At 46.3% G+C, this 21188-nt stretch overlaps 1 protein-coding gene across 1 annotated transcript in view; it reads left to right on the forward strand.

Annotated features, from left to right (window-relative positions):
* Window positions 1–4423: 4423 nt before the first annotated feature.
* Window positions 4424–21188, forward strand: part of HOMER2 (homer scaffold protein 2) — a 125573-nt gene continuing 108808 nt past the window's right edge. The window contains exon 1 of the mRNA XM_060259916.1: window positions 4424–4545. Coding sequence (XP_060115899.1) covers window positions 4424–4545 — 122 coding nt within the window. The remainder of the gene's footprint in view (window positions 4546–21188) is intronic.

The raw sequence follows: 21188 nt of genomic DNA on the forward strand, positions 1-21188 counted from the left end.
TACAAGGGCCAGATGACATAAATGGGAGCTTGTTGGGCCAGGCCATGTCGGGTTGGTCTGAGACTTGCCAGGCCGTGTGTGTACCTACTTAAGATTAGGTAGCGCTAGATACAAATTTGATAAAGAACACAAATATGGTTTTTTTAAACTTAAAGCATGCTTAAAATATTAACACTCATTGGTCTTAAAGATGCTTTCTTTGCATTTCTCTCATGGAATCCAGGGAACTGGGCAAAGGAAGCTCTGGCTCTTTCCTTCCTTCCCCAGGGGACTGTGTGGGGAGGAGCCTCAGTCAATAGAAGGAAGAAAGGCTTGGCTCAGTAGCTCCATTGTGCAATTGAGAGAGCCTGGCAAAGCAAGCTATTCCTCCCCCTTTCCTCTCCAAGGAAGGAGCCTCAACCAATGGAGAAAATAGAGGTTTTGTTCTGTAGCTTCTGTGCAATTGAACAAGTCTTGCAAAGCAAACTGTAATGCAGAAGGAAGCAAGATACAGGGAGAGGAAGCAGATGACAGCCAGTTGCTCAGGGGCCTGACAGGAGCTCTCCAGTGGCCTGATTCGGCCCCCCAACTGCACATTTGACACCCCTGATATAGAGCAAAGCAGCAAACTGCTTCCATTAGGTCTGAATAGGGTTTCCAGGTGTGTGTTGGAAAATACCTGGAGACTTTGGGGGTGGATCCAGGAGAGGGTGGGGTTTGGGAGGGGCCTCAGCATGGTACACTACCATAGAGTCCACCCTTTAAAGCAGCCATTTTCTCCAGGGAAGCCAGCTGGAGATCAGTTGTACAAGTGGGAGATCTCCAGGCCCCACCTGGAGGCTGTCAGTCCTAATGAATTTTAACGGGGATAAATGTAAAGTTCTGTGTTTAGGTAGGAAAAATCCAGTGCATGGTTATAGGATGGGGGAGACTTGTCTTAGCAAAAAGGATCTAGAGGTCTTCGTGGATCATACGCTGAACATGAGTCAACAGTGTGATGCGGTGGCTAAAAAGGCAAATGCAATTTTGGGCTTTATCAACAGAAATATAGTGTCCCGATCACGCGATGTGATGGTATCGCTTTACTCTGCTCTGGTAAGACCTCACCTGGAGTATTCTGTTCAGTTTTGGGCACCACATTTTAAGAAGGATATAGACAAGCTGGTACAGGTCCAGAGGAAGGCGACGAAGATGGTGAGGGGTCTGGAGACCAAGTCCTATGAGGAAAGGTTGAAGGAGCTGGGGATGCTTAGCCTGGAGAGGAGGTGGCTGAGAGGTGATATGATCAGCATCTTCAAGTACTTGAAGGGTTGTCATATAGAGGATGTGTGGAATTATTTTCTGTGGCCCCGGAAGGTAGGACTAGAACCAATGGGTTGAAATTAAATCAAAAGAGTTTCCGACCCAACATCCTGACTGTTAGAGCGTTCCTTAGTGGAACAGGCTTCTTTGGGAGGTGGTGGGCTCTCCTTCCTTGGAGGTTTTTAAACAGAGGCTAGATGGTCATCTGACAGCAATGAAGATCCTGTGAATTTAGTGGGGAGGTGTTTGTGAGTTTCCTGCATTGTGCAGGGGGTTGGACTAGATGACCCTAGAGGTCCCTTCCAACTCTATGATTCTATGCCGATACAGAATTATGACCAGAGGCATGGGTACCTCTGTGATAGCTCCTTGATTCTGAAACTTGCTTTCCATAGCTGCTTTCTCACCTGGCACTTTGTTTATATGATTTTAAGTGCCGTGGTGGAAACACCCCTCCTCCCGGCCCTTTGGCTAGGGATCCCCTCCTTCCTTTAAGTGATTTTATGAGCCTTAATTGGGTCTTAATGATCGTTACTGACTTTTTTATTGCCATAGCTTATGATGTGGTTTTACCATGTTATGAGGATTTTATTGTTTAATTGTTACATGAAAGCTGCATCCTGGGATGAGAAGGGGGAAATAAAGGTTTATAAAATATATATATACCAATTACTGGATTTTTAAAGTTAACAGTCCAAAATATGCAACCATGTGCTATCAAAAACATGCAGCCTTTTCACACTGCACAGAACCTCTATGTCCTGCAGTTTTCCTTACCTGCTGTGATTCATATAACTTTGCTTTATGGTCATTCCCAGGAGCAGCTGTTTGCCAGTGTTTTCTATTTCCCTAGGCCTTTGACAAAAGAACTGTCTGTTCCAGGGATTTTTCAGCCTGTGGGCAAGTTCCCACATTCACACGGCTAGCCAGAGCCCTGTACTAATGCAGTGAGTTACTTTGGATCCTTGGCACTTAGCGCTAAGGCTCAGTTCACACTAACGGGAGACGAGCTGATAAATATCCCTTCCTGGACTGTGCTGCTCAGTGCCTGCAGGCAGGGGATGGCAGGTATGGGGGTGAGGATCTCCTGCAGAAAAAGACAAGCATCTCACTCTTAGAAGACTAGGTTAGGGATCTTCTACCTGAGGCCACTAAGTTTCTTGATAACTAAATTAGGGACTTTACAAATGCAGGTTCATTAATTTCTGTGGTCACCTAGTCTGAAATGGTACAATTAACAGTTTGTTCTTTGACTTGCTATGTGTGTGAAGTAGGTCTTTGTACTACTCAGCTTGGCATTCATTAGGGTATTTGGCTGACATAACCAGAGGCAATGGCTTGTGGTGATGGATGCTAACAGCTTCAAATATTCTAGTAATTCACACAGTGAGTATGTTACTGACATAGTAAATAAAGCTTTCATTGTAATGAGTAAATGATCCTCTTAAAAAGTGCTTTGGCAGGTTTGAGTCCATCATTCGATACAAGTTTGCCATATGAGTTTACATCCTGACTTCCTTATTTTGGCTTAGTGAACTTCTGTTAAATTTTAAGAGGTGTGATTTCCACAGTGCCCAGGAGGAGTAAGTGTTCTGCAGTAAAAATAAACAGGATTGTTAAAGATAACAATTTTATTTTAACAAATTATTGTTAGTTTTTTGCTATTGCATTTCTATTGCATTTGCTACTGCTATTGTATTTCTGGGTTAGCTTTGGGAAAATCTTTCAAAATAGTTTCACAGGACAGAGTTTGTTTGGGAGTTTAAAATTAGCTTGCAAAATTTCTTGTGGTTTTTCTTTTGAACTAAGAAAAAGTTAAAATTATTTGGAAAGCAAACCAAAGAATGTCCTGAAATCATTTCAGAAGAAAATGTGCCCTACTCCCTGGTTTTAAGTCAGGTTTTTCATATGAGACTCTTATGAAGTGTCAAAGCATGGCCTTCAGAATGTAACTGAATTGGATGCGATATTCTTGGGGAAAGTTCTGGAGCTGATAAAGAAGCAACATCTGAAGCGCACAAGAAAAAAATTAATTTCAGTTAGATCTTAGATTGTTCTGAAGAATGCCCCAAAGGGAAAATTGACACAACAGGGAGAAGGACCTCAGAGAACAGCTGATTATGTGAAGTAGGTGTAGAAGTATGTGAAGTAGGCCCTGAGCCTGCCTTGGCAGGGAGGGCGGGGTATAAATAAAAACTTATTATTATTATTAAATAATACCTTATCACATTAATTAACAAAAATAAATACTGGCATTTCTGCTGAAGCATTCAACTGGACTGTTGTGCCTGGTTCCGGCTCACTAGTCTATATAGACTTAATGACTGCCTTTGACGGATGAGTTACAGATGAATGTGTGATTTGACTCCAGTGGCATGTAGAAAAGGATGAGGCTTGAACTGATGCAGGATTCACCTGCAGCTTCAGGCTGTGGAAGGTTAGGGAAGAGCCAAAGGCTACAGAAGAGCAGATGAGGCCGGTGATTTTCTTCCTGGCCTGTTGGCCTTTCAGACACAGCAGTGTTTCTTGCAGGCAGCAAAAACCAGACCCTTCAGTCACCAGATGAAACTTCATGCCAAAATAAACCTGTTGGTCTCCAAGGTGTCATAAAGTCTTTGTTGTTTTGACAGGACATGTGACTCACAGGCACTTTTGCACTGGAGCAGTGGAGGGGATCCGGCCCCCCTCCCCCTCCCCCTCCTAAGCTAATGCCTCCCACGTGGGCATTTCAAGGTCCGCCGAGGAGGTCTTCCCACCCACCCGCTTGGAGTTTGCTGTTGCGAGCCCCGCACAGCTACCCAGAGGTTTGTCCGGCCTGCAGCCCTAAAGGGCGAGCCTGGGGGTCCCTCCCACTCCGTCCCCCGTCGGCCGGAAAGAAAGAGGCGGCGGTGGGCTGGGGTTGGCCCCCTCCCTCCGGCGGCTGGGGCTGCTGGGCTGCGTGCTCCGCCCCGTCCCGCTCTCTCCCCTCCCAGCTCCAGCTCGCCAAGCCGCCGCCACCGCGTGCCGCTCGCTCACTCGCTCGCTCTGTGGCTGGCTGGCAGCTCGGCGGCGGCGCTGCTGGCCCAGAGGCGACCCCGGGAGGGCAGGCAGGGCAGAGGGCGCCAGTCCCGAGGCGAGCGAGAGCAGCGGCGCCGCCGGCGGCATGTGCGAGGTGGGCACTCGCCCTGCGCTCCCCGCCGGGGACCGGAGCGGAGGAGAGACCCCGCCGGCCAGCGCGCTGTCGCCGCCCCCGCTGCCGCCGGGCGAGAAGTGCCGCGAGATGGGGTGAGTCGGGGGGGCGCTCTCGCCAAGGAGGTCCGGCCGCCGCGCAGCACGATCCTATGGCCAGGGGGGGGGGGAGGGAGGGCGGAAGCCCCACGTGGCCCTGCGACCACGGGGGCGGGGGGGAGCGGCGGGTTTGCTGCTGCTGCTCAGTGGCGACAAACAGGCAACTTGGAGCGCACTTGGGTCGGATTGGGGGTTGAAGGGCTTGGCGGTGCAGAAAGGCTGCTGGGCAGGGCAGGGCAAGCCTAACCGGGTCTGCTCGAAAGTCAATGCTTCCAAGTTCCAGAGGAGCACTCGCTCCCCGCTGAGAGCGCCGAGGAGGACCGCAGCCTTCAGATCGCTGACGGACCTGCCTTTTGCTTTGCTCTGTAGGGGGGATCGGCCTCCTCGGCTTCAGCCGGGTTTCAAGGAGCGGGAAGAGAGCTGGTGCCTCCGGGAGGGTGGGCTGGGCGGGCCGCGCCGTGCCGGTCGAATCAATCGAAGCAGACCTGAAATGCCCAAGCACTTGCCACACACACGTCCTCTAACTTGTAGGCGCATCTGTGCGGAGAGCGTTTTCCTAAAGAGCCCCAAGTGTGGTAGGTGCCGTGCGGTGCGAATTAAAGATTGGAGGCAAACCCTGTCCGTGGGCGTCGAGTGCAAATGAGATGGAGACAGAAGGGAGAAGAACAAGCCCCAACAGCGCATCTCCCTAGCAAGGCTGGTACTGGTGACAGCATCTGAATCAGCGGCTGCAGACAAGCGCGCCTTCGCTTCCCTCCCTCGCCCCCTCGAGTACAGCAACACAGAGGCGGGCTGATCTGGGAACAGGTCCTATCAAATGTGGGTGTGGGTGTTTTGCAGCTGAGTAAGCAAGTTTAAGAAAGAAATGCAGACCACTGGATCTGCTGGCTAAGTACGGTCAGGCTGGATCCAAGAAGTTGCACTCTGAATCTCTGGCAATGTAGCCAAGGATGCTGAGACGCACCCAACTCTATGTAGTGCCCCCAGTGTCAGATCTGAGAGATCTCTCCAAGGAGGATTCATTCTCTGTTGTCCAAGCAACTTTATGGGTCATTGGTGTTTGGGTTGGGACTGGAGAAGGTACTGGTTGCAGGAAGTTCACAAAAAGTGTGTAACTCACAGAAATATTTTTCCTCTGCTTGTTTATCCACATATACTTACTGTACTTTGGTAGTGCAGTGATGGCTTAGAATTGAGGTGGGGAGAATTAATGTTCTTCCAGTGTATAGAAGATTCTGTTGGTTGCCTAGGTGTGGTAATTTTGGCTGCCTGGAGGCAACTGGGCATGTACAAAGTGTGTCTTAAATGCAGCTGATTGGAGCATGTGCTGAAGCTAAGCTGTCCATAGTTGCTATTCTGATAGGCATAGAGCTCTCCAATTTGTAGCCTGATAATACATTCTGGTTTGGCTGCAAGGAAGCCTGATTTCTGTTGAACTTCCTTTCAAGCCTTCTGGATAACTGGAGCTCTCAAGTGGTCAAGCATCTGCTGCATTTTGGAAATGGGAAGTGAAGCCTATGATTTTAATATGATCAAATTGACTATCTTCAGATTCCAATGTGTACATTTTTTTTGATTGGTTGAGGTTGCAAAATTCTCAGCCAGGCACTTTAGATGTGCCTTTAATTGCTTGTAATTTGATATGCATATATTAGCTGGCGATGATCTCTGTGCTGTGAAAAGCTTTACTTGGAAGCAATTTGCTGGCTACTATTGGGATTAGAGTGCTAGATGAGACTGATCTTTGATCTGATCCTGTAGCTTCTTTAGTTTGGGCTGCTTGTTTCTGTGTATCAAGCTAAAGGTACAACAGCTGGCCGGTCTTGTCTTTCTATTTGTTTGATAGCTTTAGTTTGTAGGGGAAGTTTGGAATCATATTTCAAACTTTCTTTGTTGGCATATGCCTTAGGAGCTCTTGATGATACTGAATGCTGAGTTCTTGACTACATCAAATGTTGAATGTCTTTACTTGTACTTCAAGAATTGCATCTTGTCTTGTTTACTGAGACCTGAGATGGTGTAGTAGTTATAGGACCCAGAAGACCTGGGTTCAAATTTTCACTGAGCCAAGAAGCTTCTGGGGGAACTTCAAGGAACTAATTGTCCCTTAACCTAGTCTACCTTGTAGGGTGGTTGTGAAGCTAAAATAGGAGGAATGAATTGTGTAGGTAGCCCTGAGTTCCAGAGAAGAAGAATGTGATTTTTAAAAAATGAATGCATTTTTAGATATTGTTGGATTAAAAGTTCCCAAATACTTTTAAAATAAAAAAATCCTCACAGGAACATTATGAGTTGGATTAGATTTGGATGCAATTACCAGAATTGCCAACTGACTAAAAAGAGTCCTGGCGGCTCTGTATCTTTAACTGTTGCAGGACTTGCAGGTTACTTTGAGATCCTGAAAAGATTTATCTGCTGATGTCTCCACAAGAAGATGCTTCTGAAGGGAGAGGAGCAAGCTAGGCTGAGGTTTTTATTGTCAGCTGATAGCACTTATAGGGGGGTATTGGTGTCTGGATCTGCATCTTTGGGACTGAACGAGATTGTTCTGGCAGAGAAGACCAACAGGAGAATTAGGGAGGGTTCAATAAAGCCTATTGCCCAGGATGCAACCTGGAAAGAAGCATGGCATTGGCTTCAAAAGCCAAGGAATGATGAGAATGTATTTAATTAATCTAAGTGGAAATATTATTATCCCATTTTTGAGGAAAGAACTCATGGAAAGGCAAATGTTGGTTTGCTCAGAGGCTTAATAAGGGCAGCAGACCAGACTGTTGCATTGTCTCATAGGCAGCAGGTTCCAAGGCAAATGCAGCAAAACATATTTTGCAACTGAATGTGGCTTCTTCCAGCATGGGCCCCCAGGATTCTGACTTGTGAGAATGCAGGATTTTAACTGTGCCAACCTTAAACATCCACTGCCTCATTATTTTGCCACAGACAATGCAGTTGCTCTCTGGAGTAATTCCTCTTCTAGCTTCTTTACTTGTTTATATATGCACTCCCTGGGAAGGACATAATACAGAGAGCTTGGCTCAGACATCTAGCTGACTACTTCCAAGCTAATCAAAGGGCAGAGGCCAAGGACATGGGTCACATGTACATTCTTGCCAGCTGAGATTTCCATGTTCTCACCAGTATGAAGAGACGTGTTAGCCTTATCTGTCTTTAACAGGAGTTGTGTAAAGGAAGGTGTGAAAGGAATGACTCCCTTTTCACAACTTAATTAAATGCAAAATGGGGACCATATGCTTAGATGTCTGACAGAAGAGAAATGGGTATGTCATTCCCTTGGAGGAAGGGCACAAGTTCCTTTCTGAGGAACTCTAAAGCCAGGCTTATGCATATTGTGTGCTTTTTAAAAAAGTGTTTATTTTATTTACTCAGTTTATGTACTGCCTTGATATAAAAATATTCAGAGGGGATTATGGAAAGTTTAAAAAGTTGGTTAAAATTTTAAAAATAAAGCCATATAAAAATGTTCAAAAATTTGTAGCAGCAATGCCAGCGTTCCATTTGTAAAGAGTAACAGCAATTGAATTAACCATTAAAATATGCCTTAAAGCAGATTAATAGAATAAATTGGCATAGATTGGATTAATAGAATAAACTTAATCAGAATATAGATATTAAAAGTGTGGTGGAAAAATGCAGTCTTATCTGTTTAAAAAGACACCCCCTTCCCTCACACCTACACTGAGTTCCATAACCCTGGGGCAGCCAGAGGAAAGGCCCTGCTCCCAGTAGATGTCAATCTGACAACTCTGTGTGATGATATTCAGAGCAGGGCCTCATGTATTGGTCTCAGAGAACAAGAAGGAATATATAGTGTTAACGTTTGTTTGTATGTACACACTTTCCAGCCCATCAGGTAAGAGCCTCTTCCTAATTCCGGTTCCATTTGCCATTCTTGCAGAGGTAAGGTGGGGATGGGGGGCAGAATTGTGTGCACAGTGAAGTTGCTCTAGGAATCACTAGAAACTATTAAAATTTTCCACTAATTCCAAGAGGAAAGTGGCATCACTTTTCAGCCTGAAAGTGATGTTTTTCCTGGAACTGATGTAATTCTATGTACAAAGGGTGCCAATGCCAAGGGGAGGTCTTCCCTCAGTGGCATCTAGACTCTGGCATAATCTTCTGCTTGAGACTCATCTGTCACTTACCTTACTATCTTTCTGGTACCAAGCCCCAAAATTTATTTTTACCCAAACTTTCAACTAAAGGATTCTATCTTATTTTAGCTGTTTTTATGGTCTACTTCTAGCCTGAGGCCTGTTTTATGACCAAATCCTATGAAGAAAGGTTGAAGGAGCTGGGGATGTTCAGCCTGGAGAGGAGGGCAGCTAGGTGATATGATCACCATATTCAAGTACTTGAAGGGTTGTCATATAGAGGATAGTGTGGAATTGTTTTCTGTGGCCCCAGAAGGTAGGACCAATGGGTTGAAATTAAATCAAAAGAGTTTCTGGCTCAACATTAGGAAGAACCTCCTGACTCTTAGAACAGTTCCTCAGTGGAACAGGCTTCCTTGGAGGTTTTTAAACAGAGGCTAGATGGCCATCTGACAGCAATGAGGATCCTGTGAATTTAGGGGGAGGTATTTGTGAGTTTCCTGCATTGTGCAGGGGGTTAGACTGGATGACCCTGGAGGTCCCTTCCAACTCTATGATTCTGTGACTATTGGCATAGATAGGTTATGCTACACGTTGCTCTGATTTGGATGGCCCAAGCTAGCCTCATTTTGTCAGATCTTGGAAGCTAAGCAAACTTGGCTGTGGTCTGTACTTTGATGGGAGACCACCCAGGAAGTCCAAGGCTGCTATACAGAGGCAGGCAGTGGCAAACCACACCTCTCTTGATTCTTGTCTTGAAAATCCTGTGGGATTGTCATGAGTCAGCTGTGACGACAGCACTTTACACACACATGCTGCAATGTTTGCTAGGTTCTGTCACTGATTCATGGTTTTCATAGCCATGGGGGTCGGCAAGGAGCTGTGCGACAAAGTACTAAAGCCTTACCTGTATTCCTGGAAACTTCCTTAGCTTCTGAGATTTGAACAGGAAGGCATCACTTTCAAACATATCTTCACTGCATTGTCATAAGTGACTGAAGCTTGTTTTTTAAATCACTCAATATCTGCAACCAGCATTCTGTGCACTCCTGTGGAATCCCAGCATACACACAGCTCAGCTTTGTTTTTTCTGTATATATTTGAGAAACAGGTTTCTGATGGTTCTTAAGTGGTTTGGGATCAAGGTTTCTTAAGCACTGCCAGCTCTGATATAAACCTGCTCATTTATGAAGATTTTTGACAGAGATCCTGCTCAGAGTATCCTCGGCATTGAGGTGTGTGGCTGGTGGCTACTAGGATAATAGAATCACAGAATTGGAAAGGACCTCCAGGGTCATCTAGTCCAACCCCCTATACAGTGCATGAACTGCACAAATACCCCCCCCACACACACACACACAAACACATCCCCAGTGACCCCTGCTGCATGCCCAGAAGATGGCAAAATCCTCCAGGATCCCTTGCCAAACTGGCCTGGAGAAAAATTGCTGATCAGGGCACTATTGGTGGTGGCATCCCACTAAGAAATAGCTTCCCCAGGCATTTTCACTAAATGTCTGCATCATTATCAGTGCAATCCTGTGCACAGTTACACCGTCCTAACCCCATTGAAAAGAATAAATTTAGACTGCTTTAACTGTTTAGGATTGCACTGTATCTGTTAGGTACCATCTGGAAATTACTTTGTTCTTCCTAATAGTTATGTTTACTGGGAGGCTGGTGGTTTTGGTTTTTTTTTTTAACATTGTCTTTATTCTAGTGGTTTTATTTATGTGCTTTTGCATTGTCTGGCCTTATTAATTTCATTGTAAACCACAGTGAGACCAATTAGTAAAACTATAGGTTATAATTTTAAGATGTCCAGATCCTGTGAGATATCCTGCAACTTTTAAGACCTACACAGAATCACTTCACACCATACATTTGTCTGTGTATAACATTTTTTTTTTTGTTTAAGCTGTGTTTTCACATGTCCCACAAACCACTTTTTCAGGGCAATCCTATTGATTTCAGTGGGATTTTAAGACTGTAGTGTATGGTGTCCTTGGCTTATTGACTTTTACTGCTTACTAAAAGGAACTTTGGTTAATTAAACTTTTGTAGAAGTTTCTCATCTGTAAGCATGGGAGTCAAAACAGCATTGATGTGCACAGGCAATTTAAAATTAGGTTTTTCTAAGGCAGAACAATTTCTCATGGTATTAGTTGCGAAAACAGTCTGGTACAGTGGATAGAATGTTGTGCTAGATATTGAGAGTATCAGGTATAAAAAACCCCATTCAGCGTTGAAACTGATTGTGTGACTGAAGACCAGTCATGTACTACCAGGTTAGCCTACTTTACAGAATGGTTTTATGGAAAAATGGAAGAGAACCATTTATGCTGTCTTGAGTTCCCCAGAGGCTATGTGAGATAAAAATGAGAGGAGTTTCAGTTGAATAACTAACTGCATTAAATGTAGGCAGTTTTATAATACTCTGGATTGATCAACTTGGACCAGGAGAAAAAAAGGCTAAAAAGTGGCTTGACGGAACCATAACATGAAAGGGTCTTGAACTCAGTCAAGTATATAAAGTGAATTCATAACTGAGGAATGGCTTTCAACAACTTTTATCTTTTTCATAGCCAAATGATCCCATGCCTTTTTGCATTTCAGCTGTTCTTTGTAGGAAGATTCTCTGTTTGCACAAGAACCTGTTTTAGGCTTTGAGTGATTCTCTCTGTCATTGTTAATATTTCCGGGAACTTCAGGCACCTAATCATGCTTACTCAGAAGCCAGATCCATGGAGACTGGCAGAATATGCTTCCAAATCAATGTGCTGAAGATTGATATGCTGTCAGGTCTTCACGCAAAACCTTTTGTTGGGTACAGAAAATCCCTTTTTGTTTTAACACATGCTGAAATATGCAAGGGGTAAACATGACCAATGGTGTTTGAAAACACATTTGTTAGACTGGTGCACATATCAGAGATTGACTGCAACTCTGTCTTGAAATGTACATTGTAAAGTCCTAAATGAACAAGGGTTGGAATAAGGATATCTCAAGGTTGGATGCAAGGTTGAGAACAAGGACATCTCAAGAGAAGATCCATATGAACCTCCTTGAGCCTTTGGCTGTACTTCAGTGTATGGCAGAACCTTTTTAGGGCAGAGCAGACATTTTTGAGGAGGGGATACTTGGGAGGGAGAATTCTGATGCAAATCCATTGGAATTTGATGTGGTATATTTTATAAGATAAACGTCAAAGGTATGAACATATGAAGGTGCCTTCTACTGAATCAGACCCTTGGTCCACCAAAGTCAGTATTGTCTACTCAGACTGGCAGGGTCTCAAGCTGAGGTTTCTCACACCTACTTGTCTGGACCCTATTTAGTTGGAGATGCCGGGTATTGAACCTGGGACATTCTGCTTACCAAGCAGATGCTCTACCACTGAGCCACCATCCCTCCCAAAGTATACCATGTTCATCTTATAGAACAAAGTTTGAGTCCAGTGGCACCTTTAAGACCAAAAAGATTTATTCAAAGAATAAGCTTGAATACAAACTTTGTTGTGTTGCTTCAGACCAACACAGCTACCCACCTGAATCTGTGTTAATCTTATATGATATATAAATGTCTCCAGACTTTTTTTCAGTAGCTAGAAGAAACTGAAGTGGGATATTTGATTATGGGAGAACAATTTAGTAAAGCACATATTGTATGGTCTCTGTGTATGTGGGATATATCAGAGCAATATCTGTTCATTAAATTGCTAATTAATGTTATAAAATAATGCATTTTCAGAAGTGGAAAATCTTATGGAGAAAAATGTAATAGTGGAAGGTTTTTCATTATGGAAAGTTTTCTCCCCCTACAACACTGCCTGCTATGTAACGTTAGGTAATATGAAAGTTTAAAAGAAATGAGTGTAAAATGGAGCAGAATTTTTTTCTAGAGCTCCATGACCTGATGAATTAGGGAATCCCAAAGTAGCATATCATTTTAATGAGCCACATCTCACAGATAATTGTGCTGCGTGCCTTATACCTTAGTCAGTTCTCTACCATTATCTTTCAAGCTCTGTTTCTTTAAATTCTATCAACTTGAGCATTTCAAAGTGTGGAAACTGGCAGCATAGAACTAGTCTTCTATTGCTGCAGTGCCATTGTTCAGAACCCTTCAGCAAATAAGATAGCTGGCAGATAAGGAGAGACAGCAGAAGAAAGTTGTGTTGGAACATGACTGATACTTTCAGAAGTATAGGTGAGAGCAGAGCTTTTTTTTGAGCAGGAACACAGTTCCGGCTGGTTTGGTGTCAGGGGTGTGGCCTAATATGCAAATGAGTTCCTAAAAAAAGCCCTGGGTGAGCGTCTTTGATAATGGATGCAGAGAACACTCTGGGTTATGCATTTTTTTATTCTGCCCTCCCTCCAAAGAGCTCTAGGTGCTGTATGTTATTCTCTCCTCCTCCATTTTATCCTCATATCAAGCTTGTGAGGTAGATTAGGCAGAGAGAGTGACTGGCCCAAGGTCACTCAGTGGCAAAGAAGAATTTGAACCAGTCTCTGCAGTTTTTGTATCCCCTCAGTCACCCAGTGCAGCATTTTCCAACTTGTGGAACTCAGTGGGGGGAAAAAAGTTGTTATGAAGGGTGGCAGTGGGTCCTTTTTTGCAGGTTTGGTGATTTGTGTCTTTTTAAAGACTCCCCAAACCAAGCAAATGTGGATTTATGGGTCACCCTGCCCCAAATGTTGGGGACTGCTGCATATAGTATTGTCATTAGGCGTACATTTGGGATGGAGAAGAGGCCAAGCCATCTCTGCCATTCTTAGCAGAAAAGATGACACCTTCAGGATTCCCCCAACAGTGCTTTTTTTGATACGGTCATACAGACAACATCAGGCTATTTTTATTCTGTCCATCCTTTCAACTATCTTAAGAGCATTTAAGCCTGATACTAAAACAGGTTTTTTCATGGCCTGTCACTAGAACTGGTCCATGGAGAGTTACAAAAAAATACAATGTGGAGAAGACCTGGTTTTGGAGCCATTTAAAAGATGTAGTCCAGTAATGTCCACAGAATCATAGAATCCTGGAGCTGGAAGGGGCCATACAGGCCATCTAGTCCAACCCCCTGCTCAATGCAGGACCAGCCTAGAACATCCTTGACCAGTGTTTGTCTAGCTGCTGCTTAAAGATTGTCAATGAGGGGGAACTCACCACCTCCCTTGATAGCTGATTCCACTGAACAGCTCTTAGTGTAAAGTTTTCCCTAATATCCAGCTGGTACCTTTCCACCCTTAATTTAAAGCCATTACCGTGAGTCCTCTCCTCTACTGTCAACAGGAACAGCTTCATGCCCTCCTCTAAGTGACGGCCCTTCCGATATTTAAAGACAGCAATAACATCCCCCCTCCACCTCCTCTTCTCCAGACTGAACATTCCCAAGTCCCTCAGCCTTTCCTCAGAGGGCTTGGTCTCTATTTCCCTAGGTTTAGAGCATGCTCATGTAACTTGAGAGCAATCGATCCCCCAACATACAGCAATATAAAATAGCCTGCCAGCGGTGCCAGGTTCTTGATAGCCCCTCCCTATTTCTGCAGCTAATGCAGGAAGTTTATTATTGGACACTTTAGGGGTGGACCTGGGTCTTAGGTTGCTGGGAGCTTCACTCCCTTTGGGGGATTACTGGTTGCGTAAATAATTAAATAAAATAAATAATGCGTTTTGCACTTCTGTATTAAATAATGTGTTTTGCATTTCTGCATTAAATAATGGATTTTTGCTATCCTTACACAGTAAAAATCCAGTTGCAAAACACAATATTTAGTGTAGTGTGAATGTATCCACTAATTATGCAGGCTAGGCATACAGAATATCATTTCATGTGCCGCTATCTTGCACTTCATCCAGTCTTTCTCCCCTTTTTACTAAAACACAGCTTACAATGTAGAATAAAACTGCCTGATCAACAAAACATTATTTATTGAGTAAATCCTGGGTGGTAGCTGCCACTAACATCTGGCTGCAAGGCAAAAAGGTTTTGCAGGTTGTGTGGGCTTGTTCAGTTTGGGAAGTCTTCTATATAAAAAGAGATGAAATCTTTTTTCTTTCCCCCCTTCCTGAGTACTACAGGCTGTGTTTATGCATATTGCTCCTTTTTCTGGGCTGCACCCCGCCCCCCATGGCTAATAGTGCAGGCAGCTGCCCTTAAATAGCATCTTGGAATTACTTTGTTAGGCTGTAATTGTGCTTGGGATGGTGGAGGTGGAAAAACCTTATAATTTGCATCTCTCAAATAGTTCAATGCTATGACCCTAAAATAGTTACAAAGGCTGTGATTCAATTTCCCAGTGTGGCAGGGCGAATGGTGCTCTCGCCTCCGACTAGGACTTGAAGCTTTTAGATCCAGAGTGTTTGGGGAGAAGAATTCTTAATGTGCAAACAGCGAGAGAGGCCATTAATGCCATGGCAGATCATGGTAACATGTTTTCCAGAGTGGGTCAGGTGGACTTCTCAGTGGGAATTCTGGGGAGTCACTTTGAAAGAGAACCCTGGGAGACGAAACTGGATTGCAGAGTAGTCTTTTTGAGTCACTAATGGAACTTGCAGCACAACCAGGGCTTTTTTTGAGCAGGAATGCACAGGAACACAGTTCCAGCTGGCTTAGTGATGGGGGTGTGGCCTAATATGCAAATGAATTACTGCTGGGCTTTTTCTACAAAAAGCCCCGTGCAAAACAATGGTGACATCAGGGGTGTGTGGCCTAATATGCGAATGAGTTCCTGTTGGGCTTTTTCTTCAGAAAAGCCCTGAACACAACCCTATGCACACTGAAAGGTTTCAACAGAACTGAGGCCCAGTTTGTCCATGCAGCGCCTCCCCCTCCTCTTGCCAGCAGCTGAGGGGTCCTGGAAACCCCAGGGAGGATGTGGCTGAGATCTGAGGCTGGAGAAGGAGCTGCAGCTCTTCAGACTGCTGAGGGAATACTGCATTTTGCAATGCTCACCTTTGCAGGAAAAACCTCCCGCAGACAGGCCAGCCCTGCCATTAGGCAAACTAGTCGATTGCCTAAGGTGTCAGCCTTCTGGGGCTCTGAATTGGGTGCCTCCCTCAGTGAGGTCACACCACTGCCCAGCCTGGCTGCCTCTCCAAGTTCCTCCCACAGGGGACTCTCGGAGTCTCCGAGAGGGGGGTGGGGTGGGGTATTCTCCCTGCTTTTGTACTCCAGGGGTGCAAAAGCAGGGAAAGGATCTCCCCCCGGGCTTCTTGGAGTCTCCAAGAGGCAGAGGCTGTGGGGCTTTCTCCCTTCTTTTGCACTCCAAGGAGTCCATTCTATCTTAAGGGTGCACAGGATAGAATGGAGGGATTGGGCCGCTGCTGTGGTGCAACGCTATAGAAGGTTTTTAAACCCCTTCTCTGGGGTCGCACCACAGTGGTGGCCCAATCTCTCCATTCTATCCTATGGGCCCAGTCTCTCAATTCTATCCTATGGAGAGATCTGTCTGCAGCGATCCCAGAGAAGGTGTGTGTGTGCAAGTTGTCAGCCTTGCCTAGGGTGCCAAAGGGTCCTTGGCTGGCACTGCCTGCAGATATAGGAAACCAGGCCAGCAAGTTCTCTGTGTGTCTGGAAGGACCATCTCCTTCCAGATGGTTCAGTATACCAGTTAAGATCCACCTCTCAGGCTTTGGCCTTCAGAGATGAGGCAGGCGACAACTAGAGACAAGGCATTTTCTGTGGTGGCACCTTGCCTTGTAATGCCCTCCCCTGGTGGGCTCTCATAGCCCCCACTTTACTTTCTTTTAGGCATCAGGCTAAAACACATCTTTTAACCTTGGTTTTTAATTAGGAGTTTTATTTTATTGGGTTGTCTGCTGTGTCTTATGGACAGTTTTTATAGTGCTTGTTTTTAGTTATAACCAGCTTCAATCAGGATTTTGAAGAGGCAGCATAGAAATATTCCACAGAAATAAAAAACAAATAGAACCTTTCTCCCTGCCATGATGACTTTCTGCTTGCAGGGTGCTTTATATGAAGAAAAATTCAGAGCTGGAATCTGCCATTTGTAACCTGAAGGGGTGCAGCCCATTCTGTCACCATCTTTTCCTTGTGCAAACCAGGAATTGCTCCAATGTGTGTGCAGGGTAACCACCTTCAAGCCTTCCCCTCACTGCCCACACTTCTCCCATAGAAGCCCTTGCACATTTGTGTGGTACTCTTTCCTTCCCTGTGTCAACTCCTTCCTTGTAAGCTCCTGGGGCAGGTCATGATCTGCTGTGTTGGACGTGTCTCTGATGTGCTGGTATAGCAAGAGTGGCTGTATCAGAATGAAATACTAGGGCTGCAAGTCCCCCCGCCTCTCCCTGCACCAGCTTTTTTGGGGAAAGCAGGGTTTTAGTAGAGATGAGAATGTGGTAGGAATTAGTGACTTGCATTAGAAATGGCTGTTTGTGTGCAAACGCAGTTTTTGATTGCTGTTTTTTTTTTAAAAGCAACCACCTCCATTCTTCTGAGCACTTATAATTTGTTCTAAGCTGCTTATGTTTCCTGTCATTTGTGCAGTGCATCAACACAGAGGGTGAGGTGCTCTGTCACTGCATGTCGTGGGAAAAGGACACGGTGGGAGTGATTTTCAAAGTCACAAATCTATCGGTTGAGGATTCCTGTTGAGGCTTGTATTTAATGCCAAAATTGAAATTTGGTACATTATTTTGAAGATTCTTTAAGTCATGTGACAGTTCAGTGGTAAAGTTTTGTGTTTTTGTCTCTCAAAGAGGTAACAGCCAAACTCACTTTGCTTCCATACAAGGCCTGCTTGCCTGCTTGGGTCTCGGTGGGAAGTGTCTGGACAGGGGGGTTCACAAGGAGGAGGGCATGTCATACTTTCTTCAGCCCATTTGGCCTGAATTTGAAGCAGGGCTCAGGGGCTTGAAATGTTCAGAGAGGGTATATGAGATTTCTGTTTTTGAAGAATGCTTTCAGGTGAACGGTGTGATTGCCTGACCATGCTAATATTATTTAGCCAAGTGAAATAAACTATGGGTCAGTTGTCATCTACAAATCTTTTTTGTGGCAACTGGGGACTCTGACAGAGGAATCCAGTTTAAAGCTAATTGTCAAGTCGGCTGATTCAATAACGAGACGTTGTTGATACAAAGTTTCTAGTTTATTGTTATAATGATTCTTGACTGCTGTAAGATTGAAAGACTGGCGAGTATACAATAGGAGCAAGCATATAAGGTATACATCAAAAGGATTCCTGAGGGAGGGGCACTCTATGCAGGGCAGATTCACACATTGATGTTACTATTTCGTTCTCAGGCCTGGCTCGGCCTTGAGTGTCTTTCAAGCTCCAAAACTCCCCCCGACACTCTGTCTGAGAAGGCACTGTAATCTCTTTCCCAAATTCCCATTTCAAAGCAACACTACATAACAAAGGAAAGGAGAGGGGGGGTGAGGAGCATTCAGGCTAGCAGCATTGGCATACAGTATGGCATTACCCAGGATACATTTCTCCTGAACCAAAGTTTGAACACAGGCTTGACCAGAGTTGAAGCAGACTTGACATACTGCCCCCCCTAAGCCCCCTCCACAGCTGGAGGCCGCGACGGAGGCTGGAGGGTTTCACAGTCCCGAACCTCTGGGACTGCGCAACCTCTGGGACTGCGCAGCCTTGGTTGCCCTTCTGAAGGGGGAGGGCTCCTGGTGGATGAGGATGCCAACTCGAGGACCCGGGGTCCCGACGAAGTAGGCTGCAATGAAATACAGGATGGATTTTACCAAGGGCAGGGGGCAAGTCTAGCTCCACAGTTACTGGATTGATCACTCTTTTGATCCTGAAGGGCCCTAGGAATTTACAAGCCAGTTTCCTAGATGGTTGTGTGAGAGGTAGGTTCTTGGTTGATAGATACACCGAGTCACCGACTTTGAAATCCCAAGCTGGGACATGAGATTTGTCATACTGCTTTTTATAAGTTTCTTTTGCAGCCTCCAAATTTTCTTGGATGGCCGGCCAGCTGCGGCTCGGCCCCTCCCACCACTGCTCAAAGGCGGAAGGGGTTCCCTGGTTCTCCCCTCCTGGTAGCAGGGGAATTGGTTTCCCTTCGTATCCGAATACCGTGAAAAAGGGGGAGGCTTTAGTGGAGCTGTGCACCCCATTGTTGTAACCATACTCTGCAAAGGGGAGCAGGTCCACCCAGTCGGACTGGCGCTGGTTAATGAAGCATCTTAAATATTGTTCCAGCACCCCGTTCACTCTCTCTGTCTGTCCGTCCGTCTGGGGGTAATATGCTGAGCTTAGACCCTGCTCCATTCCCACTAATTTGCAAAACTCCCGCCAGAAGGTGGCAACGAATTGCGGCCCGCGGTCGCTAATGACCTTATCGGGGAATGAGTGTAGTTTTACCACGTGATCAAAGAACAGGGCCGCTAACTTCTTTGCTGGGGGCAGTTGAGCACAGGGGATGAAGTGGGCTTGCTTAGAGAACGTGTCCACCACTACCAGGATCACCGTCTTCCCCCTAGAGGGTGGGAGTTCTACTATGAAGTCCATGGACACTATCGACCACGGTCATTTGGCTGTCTCTATTGGGTGCAGCAAACCCGGTGGCTTCCCCCCCCCTGCGCTTGGCCATGATGCACACAGGGCAACTGGTCACAAAGTCGGACACGTCCTTCCGTAGGGACGGCCACCAGAACTGGCGGTTGACCATGTGCAGAGTTTTTACGTAGCCAAAGTGCCCGGCCATCTTGGAGGAGTGGCAGAGTTCTAATACCTCCCTCCTCAATCCTTCCGGAATGTAAAGTTTTTCTCCTTTGTACCACAATCCCTCCCTTCCCTTTTGCGCCCCCTCGGGCCGCCCTCCTCCCTCCCTCTCAGTCTCCAAGGCGATGCGCTCCCGACTGATTCCTTCCAGCTCTTTTTTCTTTTGGGACCTGGTAGTGACCATGGCCGCTACCTGGGAAGGCGGGATCAGAGAGACTACTACCTCCTCCTTCTGGCTCTCGTGCTGCGGGAGCCGGGAGAGCGCATCGGCCAGGAAATTCCTGGTTCCTGGGATGTGCTTCAGGGTGAAGTCGAATTTGGAGAAGAACCCTGCCCACCTGATTTGCTTTTCACTCAGTTTGCGTTTTCCTGTCAGGGCTTCCAGGTTTTTATGATCTGTCCACACCTCGAACGGCACCCTTGCCCCTTTTAACCAGGACTTCCAGGTTTTTAGGGCAAACATGACCGCGAAGGCCTCCTTGTCCCAGACTGACCAGTTTCTCTGTTCATCAGAGAATTTTCTGGAGATGTAGGCGCACGGCCGTAGCTTCCCCTCCCCATCCCGTTGCATGAGAATGGCTCCTACGGCCACGTCGGAGGCGTCACATTGAACCATGAAGGCTTTCTGCTTATCGGGGTGGCTCAGGACCGGTTCGCTAGTGAATAGGCACTTTAGTTGGTCGAAAGCGGCTTGGCACTTAGGCGTCCAGTTTAACCTGGCGCCCGGCCGCTTGGCCTCCGGCCCCTTCCCCTTGGTCTTTAGGAGATCGGTCAGGGGCAGGGCGATCTGGGCGAACCCCTCTATGAACGCCCTGTAGAAATTTGCGAACCCGAGAAATGATTGGAGCTGTCTACGTGTCCTCGGGGGGGCCCATTCTAGCACCGCTTGGATCTTGGCGGGATCCATCGCTAACCCCTGGCCAGACACCCGGAAGCCTAAGTAGTCTAGCTCGGCTTGGTGGAACTCACACTTGGATAGCTTGGCATACAGCTGGTGCTCCAGCAGGGTGCTGAGCACCTCCCTCACTAATTTCACATGGGACTGCTCGTCAGGCGAGTAAATAATGATGTCATCCAGGTACACCACCACCCCCTTGTACAAAAATTTTCTGAGCACATCATTTATGAAATTCATAAACACCCCTGGCGCGCCCTGCAACCCAAACAGCATGACTAGGTACTCGCACTGCCCCATCGGGGTGTTGAACGCCGTTTTCCACTCATCCCCCTCCTTGATGCGCACGCGGAACTACACATCCCTCAAATCCAATTTGGTGAAAATCTTTCCCCCTGACACAGTGTTCAGTAGGTCCCGGATGAGGGGGATGGGGTAGGCGTTGGACATGGAAATCGCATTTATTCCGCAAAAGTCCGTACAAAGTCTCAGCGAGCCGTCCTTCTTCTTGCGGAATAGTACGGGGGCGGCGTGGGGGGCCGTGGCGGGTCTAATGAACCCCCGCTCCAAGTTTTGATCTAAAAACTTACGTAGTTCCTTATTTTCCGCCCACCTTATTTGGTAGAGCTTGGCCTTGGGCAAGTTCTCCCCCGGGATCAGTTCTATCGCACAGTCTGTGCTCCGATGGGGGGGGGTAGCTGGTTGGCCTCCTGCTCACTAAACACTCCCATCAGGTCGCGGTAGGCGCTCGGGATGGGGTGCACCTCTTCCACCAATACGCACGCCCTCTCTTTGGCGACGGGAGCCTGCGGCCCCCACGCTGTGTCCCAGAGGTGGTTCTTGCACAGGGGGTCTAGGAACCTGATTGTCTGGGCCCTCCAGCGGATGAGGGGCTCGTACTTCTCCAGCCAACCCACCCCC

Source organism: Heteronotia binoei, chromosome 19 (assembly GCF_032191835.1).
Source record: "Heteronotia binoei isolate CCM8104 ecotype False Entrance Well chromosome 19, APGP_CSIRO_Hbin_v1, whole genome shotgun sequence".
Taxonomy (NCBI): domain Eukaryota; kingdom Metazoa; phylum Chordata; class Lepidosauria; order Squamata; family Gekkonidae; genus Heteronotia; species Heteronotia binoei.